The sequence below is a fragment of the Pleurodeles waltl genome, chromosome 10 (genome assembly GCF_031143425.1).
Source record: "Pleurodeles waltl isolate 20211129_DDA chromosome 10, aPleWal1.hap1.20221129, whole genome shotgun sequence".
Lineage (NCBI taxonomy): Eukaryota > Metazoa > Chordata > Amphibia > Caudata > Salamandridae > Pleurodeles > Pleurodeles waltl.
In genome coordinates, this window is record NC_090449.1 from 794,530,395 (window position 1) to 794,549,852 (window position 19,458).

A 19,458-nucleotide genomic window follows, 5' to 3' on the forward strand; every position below is an offset into this window, starting at 1 on the left:
TAGGATTGTGCATTACTCCCTCAACCATTTGCTAAAGCGTCTTTCACTTTCAGAGGCAGTGAAAATAGGGAGTGAAACCAGGCTTTTGAGTTGGTCCTTTGCTGGTAGAACATCTACCTCCGTTCAGCCCCTCACGCAGGTCTGTTGAAAAGGGGATCATGTCACATGATGCTCTCCTGAGTGTGGGGAGATAGGGTAGTGGTGGATTGTGGTTGGCAGGGAGTCTGAGGTATCCCATGTTCAACCTCAGCTGTCTTTTACTGCATCACCTGAGGTAGACCTGCAAGTGCCACTATGGATGAGGGTAACAAGACTGCAGTGAGACAGTCTTTAATATAGACTTTAGCATTATGTACCTTCAGATCACCTCAGAAACCTAAGAAATATTCTCAGATGAACTGCTGTGGTGGTCGAGGGCTTCTTTAGGGTCGAGCCTGCATTGCATGCGCTCGCGCATGTGTATCGCAGCGAGACTCTTTTGTATTTAGAAAAGGGCTCTGAGCCCTGTCAACTTATTGGTTCGTGGGCTTCCCTGATAAAATCTGCTTGCTTTCATTAGTCGAAGGCACCCATATGTCATGCCTTTTCCGGTGGCAAGCCCTCCTCGAGCGCAGCGACCAAGTACAGAAAACATGCAATTTTTTTTCCTCTAATTTACGAGCGTGATCTCGCTTGGCAGAAGTCGAGCGCTTTACATACTTGATTTCACTTTTTCGGGTTATATACATAAATGCACTTTTGCCCGATAGGTGAAAAGTCGGGTTAAGAGTTTACAACGCGATCAGCTCTAACATGAGCAAACGCGAGACCCGTTGCATTGTAAATGCTTGTTTTTAATATTTACTTCTGTTTAAAGTGGGGAAAGACAACTTGGCCAAGGTTTTTTAATCTTGGAGGCATAGGTCAACCAAATGTAAAGTTCAAGCAACAAACAAAACAAGGTAAGTGTATTTGCCACAAGTCATTGTCCTAATACAGAATCCTATCCTGTTTTTCCAGCCTGTCTAATTCCCTAATTCTCAGAAACACTATTCTGTTTCTCTCTTAATGGGATTATCATATTGCCAGAGGCCTAAAATCAGACTCTCCATGCACACACCCAACAATTACATGTTAACACCCTTTGAACTACCTGCAAACATTTAGTTTATTTTGTATATTACGGCACTGCAAAGAAGTAAGAGTTATCATTTCCTCAGTGCCATTATTTACCTTGCAGTATAAGTACTTATAAAAGTCAGATCTTTGAAGGATTTACAAATATAATTTTAACATTATAGGAGTAAAAGTGTGCATTATCAAAAACAAAATTTCCATTGCTCTGGAACCTTTCTCATCCATAAACTAGTCTGCATTTCATTGAGACAATGTGGTAGTGCTTGGATGCTCCTTAACTCATTTATTGCAGAGTAAGAATGTAGCTTTAACAATTACAGTTTGTTTAGAACCGCTCTCATAATGTAGCACTCCACTGAAGACTTGCCACTTCGTTGATCCTCGTGTTGTGTGTGCTCTTTCTTCAAGTGAAGGGGCCTTTTTCAGCTTTTGCTCTTTTTTCTGTTCATGTGGTTTCCTTATCGTGACTGTTTCAGTAGTGTTTTTCTAAGTGTAAGGGTTAATGTTTTAATATTTTTAACGTTTGTCATTTGTACGATCCTGGTTTAATCTCTCGATTTCTTAAGACCTCTGTTTGCCTCCTTAGCACTTCCATACTATTATTAATGGTAAATGCCCAATTAAGACGTTTTTCATCTGAATTGCCTGCTGTTTGTTTTGTCATCTATTGATGACTAGACTAGTGAAGCAGTTGCCCTCCTACTTTGGACTCCTTGATTAAAAAAAAAAAAACTTTTAAATTCAAAGCTTCAATCTTGGTACTCTAATTTATTTGTGCATTGTCAGCTGGCTCCCTCGCTAGTTGTGTTTGAAGGGATTTTAATAGGTGTTGATCTGGGAGTTTAGGCAAACATATTTCCATTGCTATGTCTCTTTTCCTTTCCAGATAATTACCAATTGCACGCAGTTGCAGGCAACACCTGCAAAATGCTTTTCCAGCATTGGAGCTTTCATAGATTGGCATCCTTGAATCTTTACCATTGTCAAGTTAGAAGTCCTTTGGTAATATTACCAAAACAATATACTGTTCACCAACCACTGCAAACCTTCATACTTGGATTATGAAAGTAAGCAACTGTGACTTCTTGGGGTGTGTGATCTTTTCTGTGCTTCCAAATCTTTCTTTGAAGTTTGGTTCTTTTTCATTGAGGTGCATAGGCTACTTGGGTGACAACGTATAGACTGGGAATTATGGACAGAAAGGTTTGTTCCAGTTGGTTGTGAAACAGTTGATGAAGTTGTCTAGGTCCTTCTCTAGTGGTCTTCTGTCTCTGCTGAAATGGGCAAGGCATCTTCTTCCGCATCATAATCCTGTCATTTTACCTTCAACTTCATATGGCTGTAGGCTAGCCAAATGGACTTGAATCCTCAGATCCCTCCGTATCTCATAATCTTGGCCGAGACTGAGATGACACCTTGTTTTTGTGATGCATACTTAGGAGGCAGGTTTGATGGAATTCCTGTTTCTAAAATTATGGTTATTGGTGTTGAAGCTTGTTGCCTCCTCAACTATTTTGTCAGCGATGGTGATTTTGCATCAGCAGTGGCTTCGTTAACTGTGACTAAGGGCCTGATTTAGATTTTAGCAGATGGGTTGCTCCATCACAGTGGTGATGGATATCCTGTTCGCCGAAATATAAATCTCATAGGAAATAATGGGTTTTATATTTCGGTGGACAGGATATCCATCACCCTTGTGACAGAGTAACCCGCCTGCCAAAATCTAAATCAGGCTCTTAATTATTGATGGTTTCATCAGTTTAGAGGCTGCTGTCATTGACGGTGAGGTCTTTGAAAGTATTTTTGTTGATGGTACACCTATCTGCGATATCTTTGCTGGTGTCGTTGGAGTCTTTGTAATTTTTTCATTAGTGCTATTTTTGTCCGTGAGGACAGGAAAGCTGATGGTGAAAAAGGCAATGCCTGGTCTCTCAGAATGGTCTTTTTAAAATAGGTGTTGCTAGATTGGTATGCTTTTTTGCCTCCACTGTGCTTTCTGGCAGTTACCATCTCTCCTTTCCTGGGCTTTTTACAAGGGGGTGGGTATCTTTCGATAATGAAGGTTGTTCCTCATCAGAAATGGTTTATGAGGCAGTTTTATGTTCAGAATGAGCTCTTTTTTGGGTGTTAGGTGGTTTAGCAGAGGTGTCAAGGTCTTCACTTCAGGAATTTTTCTCCTTCTTGAACTTCTGCAGCCACAGGAGTAGCAGTTCTTTCCGGCCTTTAAGGGTTTTTAGTTGAAGGTGTCCAGCATATCTTATAGTATTTTGTGAGTTTGGTTTAAGCAGCAAATGCATGCTTTTTAAGGGTCATCAGAGTTACTTTTTTCCATATGAACCATACATAGGGTCTGAAAAGTTTTTTTTCAGAAGACTCAGACATCCTTCAGGCTGAGTTTGAACCAAGTCTCCCAAGAAGTCGTCTGTTAGAAAGCTTGAGAGTGCTGCAAGGAAATATTATGAATCCAAGATAGACTTAATGCGGGGATATGAGGAAACCTCAAAGAACTCATTTCACATATCATATACATTAAAAATATGAGGGATAGCGCCATCTAGGGAGTCTGATCTTCACTGTACTACTGCCTCAGTGATTGAAATTTAGTTCTTGTTCAGTGAAACGGGTAGGTATACTTAAGTGACAATATTTACAGCATTTTTGTCTCTGTTTATCATTATACTGCTGTGGTAATGTTAACTGTGGAGCTCCTAGCTTGACGACTGGGCTGACTCAAGCAGGTAAATATAGAAAATATACCACTGCTGTTACTGGTAGGGGTACCTATTTGTTTTCCAGAATAATGCGATAACTTTGAAAATGTTGGACTGCCCATGACCTCAGGACATTCTGCACACATAAGGCCCTCCCCTCTGAATCACAGGCCATTCACCCAGTTTCTGTTTTATATGCCTATCCAGCAAAATGCACTAATCCACTTTTACGTGGCTTCGCCCATTTGGGCAGCACTCTTTTCGGCTACTGTCTTCACACATTGGGGTGGGTTGTCCCACTGTGTTATTGGGTTTAGCTGGACATTAAAGAGATTGTCTTCCTGTGCTGTTTACAGAAGACATAAGATAGTATTGTAGTTGTTGCCTCTCTCATGACTTGTCTTTTACAACAGCATCTTCCTAGGTCAAAAATGTGTTGCCTTGAAATGCATCCACAGTCCCCACCTGTGACCACGAAAGGAGTGGTACTGAAGGAGACCATGGGCTTTTTTTTGTGAAGACAGGTGACTTGCGTAGGGGTGCTTGGTCCTGTGTACAGTTTTGGAGTCTGTAGTGCCTATGGGTTACAGTTAGAAGAGTGCTACTCCTGTTCTGGGACCTTTTTACCTTTGGTTCAGGATTTCTGACATCTTTATGCTCAAACTTTTGTTTACCACTTGGCAGAAAAGCACCAAACTGGCCATGCTTGGGGTAATTGAAGACATTTTCACTCTACACCCACAGAACAGTGGGATTATTGGCTCAGAACTCCCCAGAACTGTTGTAAAGTATCTGGGGAGTTCTGAGGCTCTCAAAGTCAAATACCCTAAAGGCATCTGACCAAAACCTTCTCTTTGGAGGTAAAGCCAGAGATCAGGTGACAGTATGTCATTACCAAGGGTACCCAAGACTGTTGTTTGGGTATCACATATGCTGAAAACATCCTACCTTAGTCTAAATCTGTTTAAAACATACCACAAAAGCCCCTCCCCCCACACAACCTCCACCACCCCTTTTTGAGTTTCAGAATGGTTCAGGAGGTCCTCCATGATCAAACAAAAGCAACAAAACACATACAAGAGAAAAGACCTAGACTATATGTGCATCTTTGTCAAAGTCTTCGTAAACGTTTATAGAGCCTTCCTTGGTGTCTCCACAGCTATGGTGGAAATTTCACATCTTTCGCAAGCTAAAATTAATGAAGCTAAGCAATTTTATTTAAAAGAAGTTTGACAAAGCTCAGTAGTTTTCTCTTTAACATTTCTTCAGTTCTTCAGTTTTTCCACAGTTGTAACATTGTTTTTCCCCTTTCTCTAAAGTTCCCACCTAAAGATTTGAACTCCCTTCGTTTAAGGTGCCTTAGCCCTCTTCCAGGGATATGGAGTCTACTTCCTCCTGTTCCTATTGTTGATCAGGTTCCATGTGCATTTTTAATACATAGTTACCCAGACCTGTTGAACTACATTACTAGTGTACTGTAATTACTGTGTCTTTTGTTCCTTTATTGTCTTTAGTTTAGCTTCCTGTTACAAGGTATTCTATTTCTTCCTGGGCATCACTTCAGGGGTGGGTGTTCCTCTTCATGATATTCATAAGAAAATGAACATCTCCACGAGTGTAGGATCCCGAACTACACTTTTTAATAACGCATTTTTTAACAGAAAGCTAGAAAATATGCCATGTATTTAACATTTTCTATCTTTTCTAATGTCTGTATACAGTTTCAATCTATACGCCCCATCCCTTAAACCTCTCAACACTAAAACACAAAAGCAGTAAATGCTGAACTAATGGTAACACTGTAAACCTTTGAAAACAGACCCTGCCTCTTCAAGAATCTTTGGGGCTGCTTTATCCTGTCATGCTCAAATGGAGTCAGGCAGTTTGCATTTTTCCACACAGACTACTGCAAACACTGTCATTTTTTGATTTACAACACCAAATTATTTGTTGCTGTTTTTCTAATTTATTTACTGGAAGTCGCTGTTTGTCTACAAAGGGTTTCAGCAGTTTTTCTATGTTTTTTCACCCCTTTTTTCTCAAGGTGGTTTGACTTAATTTTGCACTTCAGTTATCTTACCTGGCCATTTCATTAAGCATCCAGTCTACAGTGGTAAGATGTATGGAAAACATGATTCATCTCTGCTCTGACTACCAGACTCGCGCATCTTTTAAGGCCTGCAAAATCTGTAGACAATTGTCATGCAGAAGACATTACGTGAGGGACGGAGTTCATATAAGGCTAAGAAAGGGGAAATAGACAAAAGCATGACCTCTGCTGATTACTTCTTTTGCAGCTTAAATCTTTTCTGAATTCACATCCTATGCATTACTCCACCATCTAGTGAGTGGGCACTCTTTTGTAGTCTTTCTTCTATTTCAGATTTTTGTTGTTGTTGCTGGGCATCTGTGGATCCCCCATTTGGAGCTTCCTGTGACGTTGTATGACCTTCCCCTGACGCTCTCATCTTTGGTTGCCGTGTTCAGATTCTTTCTTGCCGCTGTTGGGTCTGGATACTTGGCTGAATGCTCTCCAACACGAGGAAGGAAACAGTTTGTGAAAAATTCTAAAGAAGTTTGCAGAAATTTTGGAAGAAATCCAGAGAAGAACGTCAGTAAAGATGCATTGGAGGTCACATCGAGACTAAGGGAGAAGATTTCCTCAGCGATTTCAAGAATGCCTAGGCAGGGGGCTTCCTGTTCGTGTAACGGAGACAACTCCATTCAAGTTCTGCCTGAATTGTCACCACAAATTCTCTCAGAAGGACCATCACTCAGTCTCCAACCTCTGCCTGCCGTTCGACCACTGAAGTGACGACTGGAACGCCTGTGCCAGGTTCAAGTTGAAGATGATGAAAACAAGAGAGAAGCAGAGACCAGCACACTACACCATGCAGGGACTTAAACCAGCACTATCCCTGAGAGACCTGGATCTGTTGAGCGACGAGGAGTAAACGTCACCGAAGGAGAAACATTGGATGCCAGAGACTTGACATAGAGTGCCAGAGACCACAGGTAAAAGATACATCTACCCTGAATAAATTACCAGAGACTGATTTGTAAAACAGACTCAAAGGTGTTGAATGGAGCCTCGTCATCAAAACACTTGCCAGCTGAAGGCAGGCCCCGAGACAAAGATCCTTTCAGATCCCTTGAAAGGGGCACCACAGGTGGAAAGTCTCCAGGATAAACATCCTTGTCCGAAGACAGACAAAAAGATGCGTCGATGTCGAGATAATAAAAAAGATCTGGTGAAGAACAAAGAAGCTCAACAACTAATACGTCGATGAAGGAATCCGATCCTCGACCCAGAAGAACACTTGGCAGAGAGCAAGCGAAAGAGAAGACGCCTCGAGGCTGTAATGGCTGTGTTGCTTCAGAAGATAAAGACTTTGACGCAACATTGAAAGAATTTCAAATTCCTCCAGAAACTTTGACGCCGAAATACCAGGATGTGAAGGTCATTGAAGAAATCGAACCTCCTTTAACACCTGAACCACAATAGGAGATAGAAGAGGTCTTCGGTGGGAAAAAGAGGAGCAAGAAGGACTGGGCTTGAACCGAGGTTCTGAAGAGTCAGATGAAACTGAATCTCAGTGGCAGTAGCTGGAGATGGGCTCCCCAGAGGAGGGAGTAGACTGTATCCATCAAGGCCTTCGGATGACACTGGCATATATAACCAGGTCATCAAAAAGGCTCCTAATAAATATAGAGTACAGCTGGAAGAGGAAAAACCCAATCTTGTTTCCTTCTGGAAACTTTGTTGCCATCCCAAGCAAAGAACCAATTTCTTCTGATGTTGCCTAGTATATTGGACCAAGCAAGGGAGGCATTTAAAGCACCTGCCACATGTTGAGCAGTAACCCCAAGGGCGGAGGAGAAGTACAAATATTAATCTAAGGGCCCAGCATACATCAAGGGCTCAGTACCGGCTGACTCAGTTATCATTTCTTCAGCATGGAAAAGGGTCCACATTTCCTCAACATCTGGCTCACCTCCTGACAAGGAGAGCAAGAGAATAGATCTTCATGGGCAGAAAATGTGAACTGTGCGCCGCCAGTCAATGGCGCATTGCAAATTTAAATTCCCTCCTAAACAGACATGCCTACCAACACTGTGAGGATGTGGCAGAGTGGATGACGCACCTCCTAGAAAAATACAGAAAGAGAGCTGGACACCTGGCAGAAGAGAGTAAAACTATTGCCAATACATGCCTGAAATCGGCATTGGAGGCTGCAGACACAGCTAGCAGGCAAATGATGCCCAGGATGTGACTATCCTTAACTGGACGACTGTTTAGTAAGAGCAAACTCCCACAAGCAAGTGCAAAGAGTATATACAACAGGTAATAAGAACTTTATTCACATTGGGTTTCTCTATAAACCTATAGAAGTCATCACCAACTCCAGAACAAGAAAAAAAAATCTGGGAGCAATAATCAACTCAATCCAAGAGAAAGTATACCCTAGCGAAAAGAGAATACAGTCACTGTTGCATGAAACTCGTCTTTACCAGAAGGGGCAAGCTCTGACAGTGAGGACTGTGGGGGAAATTGTTTGGGAAGATGGCTTCATGCATCCATTTGATTCCATATGCAAGATTGAACATGAAATCATTTCAGGAATGGCTACAGAAGCAATGGTCATAAGCCACAGGGAGTTGGGAGGATCTAGTGGTTGTCACGCAAAAGCTTCCGCAGGCAGTGGCGTGATGGAACAAATCACATATAACACAAGGATTGGCATTTGCACAGCCTACTCTAACCATTACAACAGATGCCTTTCATATGGCCGGGGGAGTGCATATGAACACACTCAAAGTATGAGGAGTCTAGAAGAAACAGTAATCCTTACAGCATATAAATGTCCTGGAACTAAAGACCGTGTTCCTAGCTTTAAAAGCCTACAATGTTTTACATCAACAAGTAAGGGGGGGGGGCTCAATCCTTTCCTCTTTTCAAAGCTAGCCCAGGAAATCTGGAAGTGGGCAATACAGAGGACAATAGAGTTAACAGCAGTTCATCCACCAGACAGGACAATGTAAAGGCAGACAGGCTAGGCAGACAAGCGTCCTGCTCTCCTGATGGGAACTCAATCAAAAAGTAGTCCAATAGATCTTCAGACATTTGGGGAACACAAAAAATAGATCTATTCGCATCCCAAGGAATGCAAAGTGCCAACACTTCTCATTCAGACAAATACACCACCAATTCCTAGGGAATGCTCTGTCGATAAACTGGTCAATGAAATTTTGCATACACTTTTCCCCCTGTTCTACTGATGCACCGAGTGATCATCAAATGCAAAAGAAGCGAAATGACTCTAATGCTAATAGCTCCTCAGTGGGTAAGGCAGACGTGGTTCTCAGAGCTGATATAAATAGCAGAAGCTCCAAATTCGCACACAACAAGACCAGCTGTCAAAGGAAGGGTACTACACCCAAAACCAGAGTCTTTGAGCCTAGCAGCCTGGCTCCTGAAGACCTAGAAATCGGTCATCTAAAACTACCAGAGAACATAATGGCTGTTCTTAGAGAAGGAAGAAAGCCAACAACAAGGAAGTGCTACTTTGTTAAATGGAACAGATACTCCTTACGGTGTCTTAAACAGGGCTTGTTAAGGAAAAACACTAAGGATGCAATGGTGTTCAAATACCTAACACACCTACTAGGCTGCAGGATAACACATGTATCTTTGAAAGTACACTTGGCTGCAATAGTGGCCTACACGAGAGGTCACATAGGAAAAAGCTTCTGCAAGCTCCAGTAATAAAACGGTTCTTAGAAGGGGCATTTTGAATTGCACAACCGAGGAAGGTACCTGCACCCACATGGACTCTAAATGTGATACTGACTTAATTAAGGAAACGCCCTTTGAGTCTTTACACAAAGCAACATTAAAAATTCTCATGCTAAAGACAGTGTGTGAAGAGTGAGTGAAATACAAGCACTCACAATCCAAGAACCATATATACAGGTTCACAAAGACAGAATTGTTATGAGAACAGATTTTACCCCAAATAGTTTCACACTTCTACATAAATCAACAAATACCAAGTTTTTTTCCAAAACCCAAAAAATCAAGCAAGAGAGCACACTGGACACAAGAAGGGCTGTAATTTGCTACATGGAAAAAACAAAGACAAGCATGAAGATAAAACAATTATTTGTCTCCTTTGCAGACAACCATATGGGAAAACCGGTAACTAAGGGTACAGTTGCTAGATGGATCATGCAAACTATTCAACTATGCGACCTAAGTGCAGGGGAGAAACTAAACTCCACTCCAAAGACACACTCAACAAGGAAAAAAGGAGCAACCATTGGCCTTTTGGCAAATACACTTTTATAAGCTATATGTATGGCAGCAATGTGGTCATCGCTACACACGTTCACATAACATTATTCTATAGACATTCAAATGAACAAGGGTGCTCAAGTGGGACAAAGGCTATTTAAACATCTGTTAACATGTTTAAATCCATCTACAACCCAAACACTACAAACCTAACAAGACTGCTATAAAATGGATACACAGCATGTAAATCCAGAAAAGATTCACACTGCAAAATGAATAGTTCCTTACCTGTAGGTGTAGATTTTTAGCTTGAAGGATGTTCTGGACTTACACGTGATAATCCACCTCCACCAGGAACATGGAAGGAGAAAAAAAGAATCCGAAGATGGCGACCAAAGGTGGGAGCTTCCGGGAAGGGCATACAACATCACAGGAAGCACCAAATGGGGGATCTGTTGATGTCCAGCAGCAACAAAAAAAAATCAGAAATAAAAGGAGGACTACAAAACAGTGGAGAATTCTGGACCCAAGCATTAGATGGCAGAATAATGCACAGCTAGTTAATCCATAAAATTCTTCAAGCTGCAAAACTACACCTACAGATAAGCAATTATTTGTGCTCCTTCATTGGTGGGGAAATAGTATTTTCTCTATGCTTCTGCCACTTCATAAGAGAAGTGTGAAGGATCTGTTTCATTTTACCATGCTTGATTTTGAAGCTGTTGAGGAAATCTTTATCTTGCTGTGCTCTTTTTTGTATTCAACTTTGAATCATTCATGTGGTTCTACACCAAGGAAGTCAACATATTCAGGCATCCTTCAACGTTAAGAGTGTCTCTATCATACGTTGTCTCCTTCTTTGACTATAGTTCTCCTTCAGCTGACGCAACCAAGAAAAGCAGAAGAATTCCATTACCAACGACAGAAGATTCTCTGGCATCAGTAGATGCAATCACTATACTAGATTTAGTTGGTGATGGTGCATCCTAGATTGCTGTTGTGCAGCTTGCCACTAAGCCTGTTTAGGTCCCTTTTCACCATACTTTTCCAGCTCTAATTTGCCATCATTTCTGGACAAAAAGGTTTCACATCCAGAGAAGCGGTCTTCATCACTAGTGGGGAAGTCCTTAAACCTCTCTAAATGGAAGCATTTAGAAGATCCAATTTAAGAAGAGGTTCCAAGTCTGTGTCAATACTATTAGAGAGAATCTCATATTCTGATGGATACTTCTGCATGCAGATTCCTCAACTTTTTTTAATATCCCCATGTGCCAGACAGTATGTGGAAAGTTTTCCAGCTCTCCTATGCCGGTAAGTGGTGTGGTTTCACCTCGGTGCTGAAGCAGTGCAGTTGTGATATCACTGGAGCCAAATAGTGCCATCTGGGCACACTGATGTCATATGCCTTTTTTTCCATATTTTTAAATACAGCATATTGGGGGAACTGATTCAAACCCTGTTGCTCCTGCAATGAACACCTGTCTATTTTTTACCCACATTAGGTCTGCCTTTGGTGACTGGGGCTGAATAACGAGTATACAAATGCAGCCTCATGTATGGCAAGGCCATGAAAGAGTACACGGCTAGGCTGGTCATGAGCCATGACCGGCGTTGTGCTCTATGCTGGTCAAGTTCAAGGTCAGCCTTGAAGTTGCGTTGCTCGCTGTAATCCAAATCCTGAAAGAAGAGGAAACTCAAGAAGTGAAGGACGATGGCACCCCTCAACATTTCCTGGGGTGGGTCACCTCCTTTGAGCCATAGCTCATTGACATCACCCTGTGCAAGAAACCCATTCCACTGGTGTGAGACTCCAGTGAGGTTCATTTGGCCTATTTCAGACCCACTTCCTACTTTACTATACAGAGCACAAATGCTAGCCTGTCCAGAATTCTCAATGTTTGGAGTCGACCCCAATGGTGTTGTTAGGCCATGCTCCAGTCCTCTTGGTGTGCCTTCAGGCCCCAACCTCTCTTTGGGTCACTTCTCTTGGTGACATGCAACTTAAGAGTAACCCCTTGGGGAGCTCCTCCTGCTCCAGCTAGGCCAATCTCTGTGCCGCCGCCGTCCCCAGCAGCTACTCCATCAGTGAGGTTACAGACCTCTCCACTAACGCCACCACTACGGTCACAGGTGTCCCCAAAGGATTGGGGGGCAACATCTGAAGACCAAATCAATTATAATATAGTCTAGGAGATAGGTCTAACTGTATTCTGAGGTGGCAAGGTACAGAGCTGTCATAACCTAATCCCACAACACGCCAACATTATCGGGTAACATTAGATGACCTTTTTAGGTCAGACTCAGATCGTACTCCATCTTTGAACACTGCAGCCTACCTGGCGTTACAGAACACTAGCTGACTAAACATAATTCTTGAAATGGGGACTGAATGCTCTCTGGATCTGCTCTCCCTGATATGACTCCTTTTCATTCCATCCTGACAAAGACAACAGAGGTGTTGGATTTACCCCTGCCTAAGGTGTTGCATAGGCTCTCATTATCCTAATAAGGCTACTAGATTCGGGTGGCAGAGTCACCTGAATTGTGGGGAACTGAGTACAATCCCACACTATGTGACAACTGTCCGGGTTTTCCGGCTAACTATCAGCACCTCATCTTTGCCCAAGAGCAGGTATGATTGTGGCAACCGGGCGTATGACAAGATTGACTCCTCAGGGGAATTGTGGGCGATCAGATCTCATCCTTTTCTCTCATATACGTTAGTCTCACAAATGTAAAGACAAACCGAGTCAGAGAATGGTTCAGTAAGGTTTATTGAATTAGCTGCATCTTTGATAAAATGGCATGAAACACAAGAACAGTCCCAACGTGCTGTCACTATGTGTAATATGTGTGGTTCCTACCTAAGCTATGTTGCAGCGTGATAAGCCCTAATCTGCCCTTCAGATCTACCCCCCCCCCCCCGGGAAGATATCATCCCCCATATCTGAGCAAGGAAGCCTGTTTTCTAGAAAGACACCATCCCCATGTAGAATAAGCAAACAGCAGTAGCAAAGGCAATCAGCATGCAGTCAGGATCATCTGGCTGGAATCTCCCTCTAACATGTATGGGATGGAGAAGTGTTTTTTTACTAAAACAGCTGACATTAAAAGTAAATGCCCCAATGTAAGGATGTGTATGTTTCTGTGAGTGTTGGAGACACAGCGTACCACTTTGCCGACAACTCTATGCAGCTGCAGCCTTGAGGAGAGCACAAAGTGAAAAGAATGTCCTGCTAGGAACGTAATGCTTTCCTAGGCGAAAGAACAACTAGATAAAAAAAAATAACAGCCCTCCAAATGTGGCCTATGCTAGAAAAATAAAACGAAACTGAATAAAATGTAACTTGGCTAGAGTGCACAACAGCAGGCCTAGTTGCTAAAATAACATGTCTAAAAACATGGCTTAAATAGCTATACAACAAAGGTCTAATATCTTAACAGAGATCTTGCAGCCTGCTTTGGCAGCATCATAACCTCTGTGGCTTTGAAACAGGGCTTACTTGACCCTGTTAAGCAACGTGGGACAAGCATGTCTCGGGCCCAGCTGTAAACACGCATTTTGCAGGAGGTACATCCCATCTGCCCAATTGCACAAAGAATCAAAACAGTTGGAGGCAGTTCATAAAAAGAAAATAAAAAAAATTCTCTGCTGGCAGCTTGTCCTCATCAAATAATTTTAACCTTTCTGCTTTCCAAATATACCCATGTCTCATTGGTTATGCCAGCCTGGTGGTTGTGCCGTACAAGCTGAGGGACCATTTTGTCAACGTGGTGAGGGACAAGCGGGATGCTTCACAAAAAATGATTAGGTTAAGCCTTGGCATGGTGCGCGGAGCCATGGATTCCTCTACATCCCTTTGGAGGCATACTTGGCCTAGATATACTGGGTACCCGAGAGATGTGCAGGAAAGGCTCATGGATAGGCCATTTGACAGGGCACATCTATTTGGAGACAAGGATAACCAGGCCTTGGAAAATTTCTGCAAAGGAAGAGACACCTCCAGATCTCTTGGACTCCATTGCCCCACCCAGGACTATAAGCAATTCTGGGGGTTTCGGGTTTTTCCTAAGGGCTTTCCTTTAGACATTGTTCACCTTCCTAGCCAGTCTAGCAGCCAAATCAACTGCTATACCAATACAGAGACAAAGGAAACGGCACTCAATCCCAACAGCCCTCCTCCTCATCTTCCCTCCTGATCTGCCTGGAAAACCCTTCAGATTGCTCTTACTGGAGCCTGTGATGGTACACTTGTTTCTTCAGACATGGATGACCATAACTTCAGACAAGTGGGTCTTATGGATAAAGGAAAGGCAGTGTACCTTACCTTCCAACAGGCTTCACTTCAGATCCCTCCCTCTGAGTCGGAGAATTGTCTTGGGATTCTGCAGGTGGAGGGGATTCTGCAGGTGGAGGGGAAAGTAGCAGTTGAGTGGAGTGGTCTCAGAGCAGGAAATTGTTCAGGGCACAAGGTAACCAGTAAGAAACTTTCTCTAGACTCTCTTGTTCGAACAATACATATAATGCTATTGGTTCAGCTGCTATCAAATACTGACAAAAGGAAAGGAGGTGCTAGATAGTGGTCTAAAAGTGTTTAATATCAGGTTCCCCTCATCATATTCAGCTGTGTTGTGTCAGCGGATGAAGGAACACCTAGGTCAAGTGGAATGGCTTTTCACCAGATTTTCCCCCATCTACAGGAAGGAAGAGAAAGGGGCACAGAAGTGTGCTCTAGGATTATAGGACATATACTTGTGTAACTCCTCCTGATCTGCATAAGCTACTGGAGTTTCCTGTGGTGCAAGGCAAAGAAGAAATATTTACTACAGAAAGTGCTTACTGTTTGGACTGAAGTTAGGTCTCATACCTTTTTCAAAATGCATGGCAGTAAGCACCTTTTCTTTAGATAAAGAGTCTTTGTCTACTCATTTAGATGATTGTCTCACCAAGGCTTATTCTCATCTAACAGTTTTGCAAGATCTTCAAATTACAGTTCTTCTCCTTTACTACCTGGCTCTTCGAATTAATGAAAAGAAGATGGCTCTGATTTCGAAGCAACACATTCTATATTTGGGCATGGTGTTACAGACCGAGAACAGAAAAGCGCTTCATTAGCTGAAATCTAGCTGAAATGTCAACAATTCAGTCAGACAGATTTAGTCTGTTTTGGACATCATGGCTTTATGGGGGAACATTGCCTTCATTGGAAAGGGGATCTCATTTGAATTCCTACATATGGTAGACCTATGGGGACAGTACATCTGTCTCTCAGATCCTTTCTACCAACATTCAGCTCCAGTACTCATTACGATTATGCTGCAAACCGAGAACACAATCACTGTCGTTTAGCTGAAGAAACAGGGAAGGGAGAGAGTCCAATGTATCACCCAGTAAGTTTAAGCAATGTTGCATTGTCTTCTGGTGAGGAACACACCGCTTGTCTGTTTATTTTCCAAGTCTGTAGAACACAAAGGCAAAGAAATCAGGCTTTCCTATGCAGATCAGAACAAATGGGTCTTAAAAAAATGATGTGCTTTCAGAATTTGTCTCCTATTGGGGGCAATCGGGCATCGATTTCTCCAGAAATCCAAACAACATGATTACGTCTCTAGGTTCGTCAGTGTTTGGGGAAAGGCTGTCATGACTTGATTATGATACTGCATATATGTTTTCGTCTGATAGAGCAACTTCCAGATTGATGGCCAAGTACATGCAATTTCAAAATTATTTTAATAGGCATAGACTTGCTGCATCAGTAGTGGTACCTCAACCTTTACCAGATGCTCATTAGGCCACAAAAGAAGCTTCCATACTGACCGGATCTGTTGCTCAGGATGCTGAGAAAAATACTTAAGTCCCACCTACCATCTGTGAAATGCCTAGATCCTGAGTTCATGCATTATGGGTCTTTGAATCTGCCAGGTGACTACATGAACCTCTTGAAGGATTATCACATTTGTTCAAGTAGAATAGATTCTGTATTTTGTGGCTCTGTAAGCAGGCAGACCTCAGAAAATGTCAGGAAGAATTTGTACAACATTGCCTTCTTAATTTGGTAAGAAGTGGCTAGCAGTTTTCTTCTATTAAAGGACATGTATTTGTTATTACTGCTTTTCGTGAATATTCTTTACAGGCATCTGTTTTATGATTCTTGTGATGAAAAGTTCCTGGAAAGACTTGAGGAAGCTATTCCCTCCAGTTAGGGAACTGTCTTATTGTGAATTGAATATTGCCCCTGTTGCGCTAAATGGTAATGCTAACATTATATTTACTGTTTTTTTTTTCCCCTGAATCTTACTACTCTTGTGGAAATATGTTTACCTACACTATATGTTAAGATGTTTGTGGTTTTATTATCTAGCAACCACTAATGTTATTCCTAAAGATAAATAGCTTATTGATAATTATAATAATGAGTATAGGTTTAGCTTACTCCAAGCAGGAGGTAGCCAAATGGTTAGTCTCTTGTATTGTTACATTATGAAAAAATTAATAGCTCTTAGTTGAAGCACATGCCAGTGACAAATCTAAAGCTGGGTAGGACTTTTCATATTGCAAAGCAGTCTGGGCTGCCGGATTGCTTTGGCTGCAGATGACTGAGGTAGACTAGTGCTCAGTTGATTGATTCTATAAGAGCAGAAAGACATGGTTAAGGCTGTTGGTCTCAGGTGGAGTAAAGCTACTACAGTATCAATTTTCTGAACCTTCAAGATTACTCATGCTGCTGAATTGCAGCTTTTATTGTGAGAATTATGCATTTCTTAGTTGCTATAAATCACCTAACTTTCAGCTCGTGATACACAGAAGAGTCTTTCCTTGGTTCCGAAGGCTAACTAGCCAGTGCTTCTGACTGCTTGTGATATCTGGCTTGTAGTGCTTACAGTAGCCCAGAGAACATCCTGAGAAAGTTGTAATTTTTCACCAACCTTATTTTCTTCTTTAGAATTTTTTTCAGATTCTGCTTGCTGTACATTGTAAAATTGATTATTAGTAACAATTAAAATGTTTACTTCCAAACTAACTGTAGTTAAGAATGGAAAAGACCCTGAAAGAAAAAGAAGAACTGTTGAAGTTAACCATTGTTCTGGAGAAAGAAACTGCACAACTAAGGCAGCAAGTTGAGAGACTGGAGAGTGAACTTCTTCTTGAGAAGGACAAATACAGTCAGCTACAGAAGGAACATGAAGTGAGTTGTAATTGCTTTTTGTGATTAGTAGTCATCCAAATGACCATATAATCCTGAGAAGTCTTCAGAGTACATTTGTGCCCTTTGCATGTTTTCATGTTTTCTACCTTATTAAACAATTCAGTTTTGATGTTTTAGTTGATGCAAAGTCGTGCAGATTCCTCCACATTGATAGTTAAATTCAGTGTCAAACATAATCAATGCCGCTACCCCTCCTTAGCCGTTGCTTAGGCTTGTCAAGGTGATGGATCCAAAGAAGCTTAAGAAAATGAACCATGTTGGTTCCTTTGCAGTTGGCAAGGTCATTGATACATATAATCCCTTTAAGATTAAGGAACACATATACCTTTGATCAATTTGTTCATCTTGGATGGGTGTGACGGTCCGCTTGTCCATGTGGAATGCATGGTTGTGCAGTGAAATATATGAATATGTGGTTGCAGAGATCTAGATGGGGACCAGCTCAGTTATTATGCTTGTATCTCAGTAAAGGCCAAGGTGATGTTGCATGTGGGGATCTTATAAATGTTCTGTTCCCCAGAGCCCCTGATACCCTAACTCTCATCCTGAGGTTGCATAGAGTATGCCTTGACTGTGCTAGCAGGTGCAGTTCCGAGATGGCATAGAATAACTGTTGCATGCCTCGGCTGTGAGAGGTAAAGAACGTGACCCCTCCCCTAAACCTGGAGGAAATGTCGGGGCTACCAATAATAAGCAGTCTTATAGACATCTGTATTGATGAGGGAGACCGACATCATTCTAGGCCCACAAGGCAGGAGTGGAATTGTGTGCTCTATACTCTGCCTAAGCTTGCAGAGAAATGGATTCAGTGTAACTTGTCAGTGCTTTGATATCATTAGACAAAGGATTTTGACAGCTTGATCAGGTTATGTTTGGAGAAGCACATGGAGAAGTAGGGAATACACAGTGATGGTTATGACTACTTTGTCCTTTAAGGCTAGATTCATGGTGAGTGGGACGTCCTCCTAAAATATCTGGCTGCATAGTGGCACTATAAGGGGATGCCTGTAGTTCTCCCCTCCTTACCCCATTTTAGATGATTCTAGTAGGAACACTGACAAATAACGTTAGATCAGTTATGCTAATGAGTCATTTGCTTTGTGAATACCGAACAGAAGGTTTTGATTTTTGTAAGCAATATGATGTTTTTCTAGTGGCTCTTTTTGAGCCCGGATGAAATTCTTTTTTTTCATTACAGCGCATTGTTAGACTTGAAAATAAATATTGGATAGGTCTACTAAGCTTGACCTCACAACTATTGACTATTTCCAGCGATTTAGACGTTTTTGCAGAAAATGCTGAAAGCAGATAAAAAGGTGTTTAGTACCCGGGCCTTGACAGCGTAGGTTCAGACATAATGAGTCTGAAACTTGAGCCTTCTGGAGAACTAGATAGGAAATTGATCTGTCCACATTTACTGACAGTGAAAATGGTCTAAGGCAGAAACGAAGAGGCATGCCCTCTATCTTGACTGAGTGTCTTGTGATTGTTTGAGAGCGGAATTTCAGGAGTTACAGTGTCAGAACTGACATTCTCTGTATGGTCTATGTAGGGTAACCACCTCTCAAAATGTTTTCTTAAATAACTTCTTTGGGGGAAGATTAAGAAGTGGCTGTGTCAAATATAAAGGGAATGACAAGCAAAGTTGGTTTGCAATTTGACAGCACTGCTGCCACATTATGGTAGTATTATACTTTTTGAATACTACCCTTTGAAAATTAGCCCTCTTCTGTCACAAAATCGAGAATAAAATACTGCAGCATAGTTTAGCATCTCAATAGGTAAAGGAAAGAACAGAAAACGTCTTCCTTATTGAAACTGTGGATTTACTTACAGCCTCAACAACTACAACAGTGAAGTTAGTACACTTAACAAAAACTGAAAAAGTACAGAGATCCTAAATAATCCCTCTCATGCTGGAGCTTATCTTTACGTGGTGTTTGTAGTTCTGAATCTGGTATGTCTATTAGCCTTCTTCAGGGCTCCTGTCAGCCACAACAGAAGATACATATATATTTTTTTTACTTGCTCATAGTGGACTAGAGCAACTGTTTGCATACACATACTCTTGTCCTGGCTCCACTTTCTCCTCCTACAGTGTGTGTTGGCTTCCAGATCCCCTGCACGT

At 41.8% G+C, this 19,458-nt stretch overlaps 1 protein-coding gene across 6 annotated transcripts in view; it reads left to right on the forward strand.

The window, feature by feature from the left end:
• TAX1BP1 (Tax1 binding protein 1) overlaps positions 1-19,458 on the forward strand; it is a 638,481-nt gene that overhangs the window by 199,427 nt on the left and 419,596 nt on the right. For all 6 annotated transcript variants that reach the window (XM_069211447.1, XM_069211444.1, XM_069211446.1 and 3 more), the window contains exon 5: positions 17,151-17,309. In XM_069211447.1, coding sequence (XP_069067548.1) covers positions 17,151-17,309 — 159 coding nt within the window. The remainder of the gene's footprint in view (positions 1-17,150; positions 17,310-19,458) is intronic.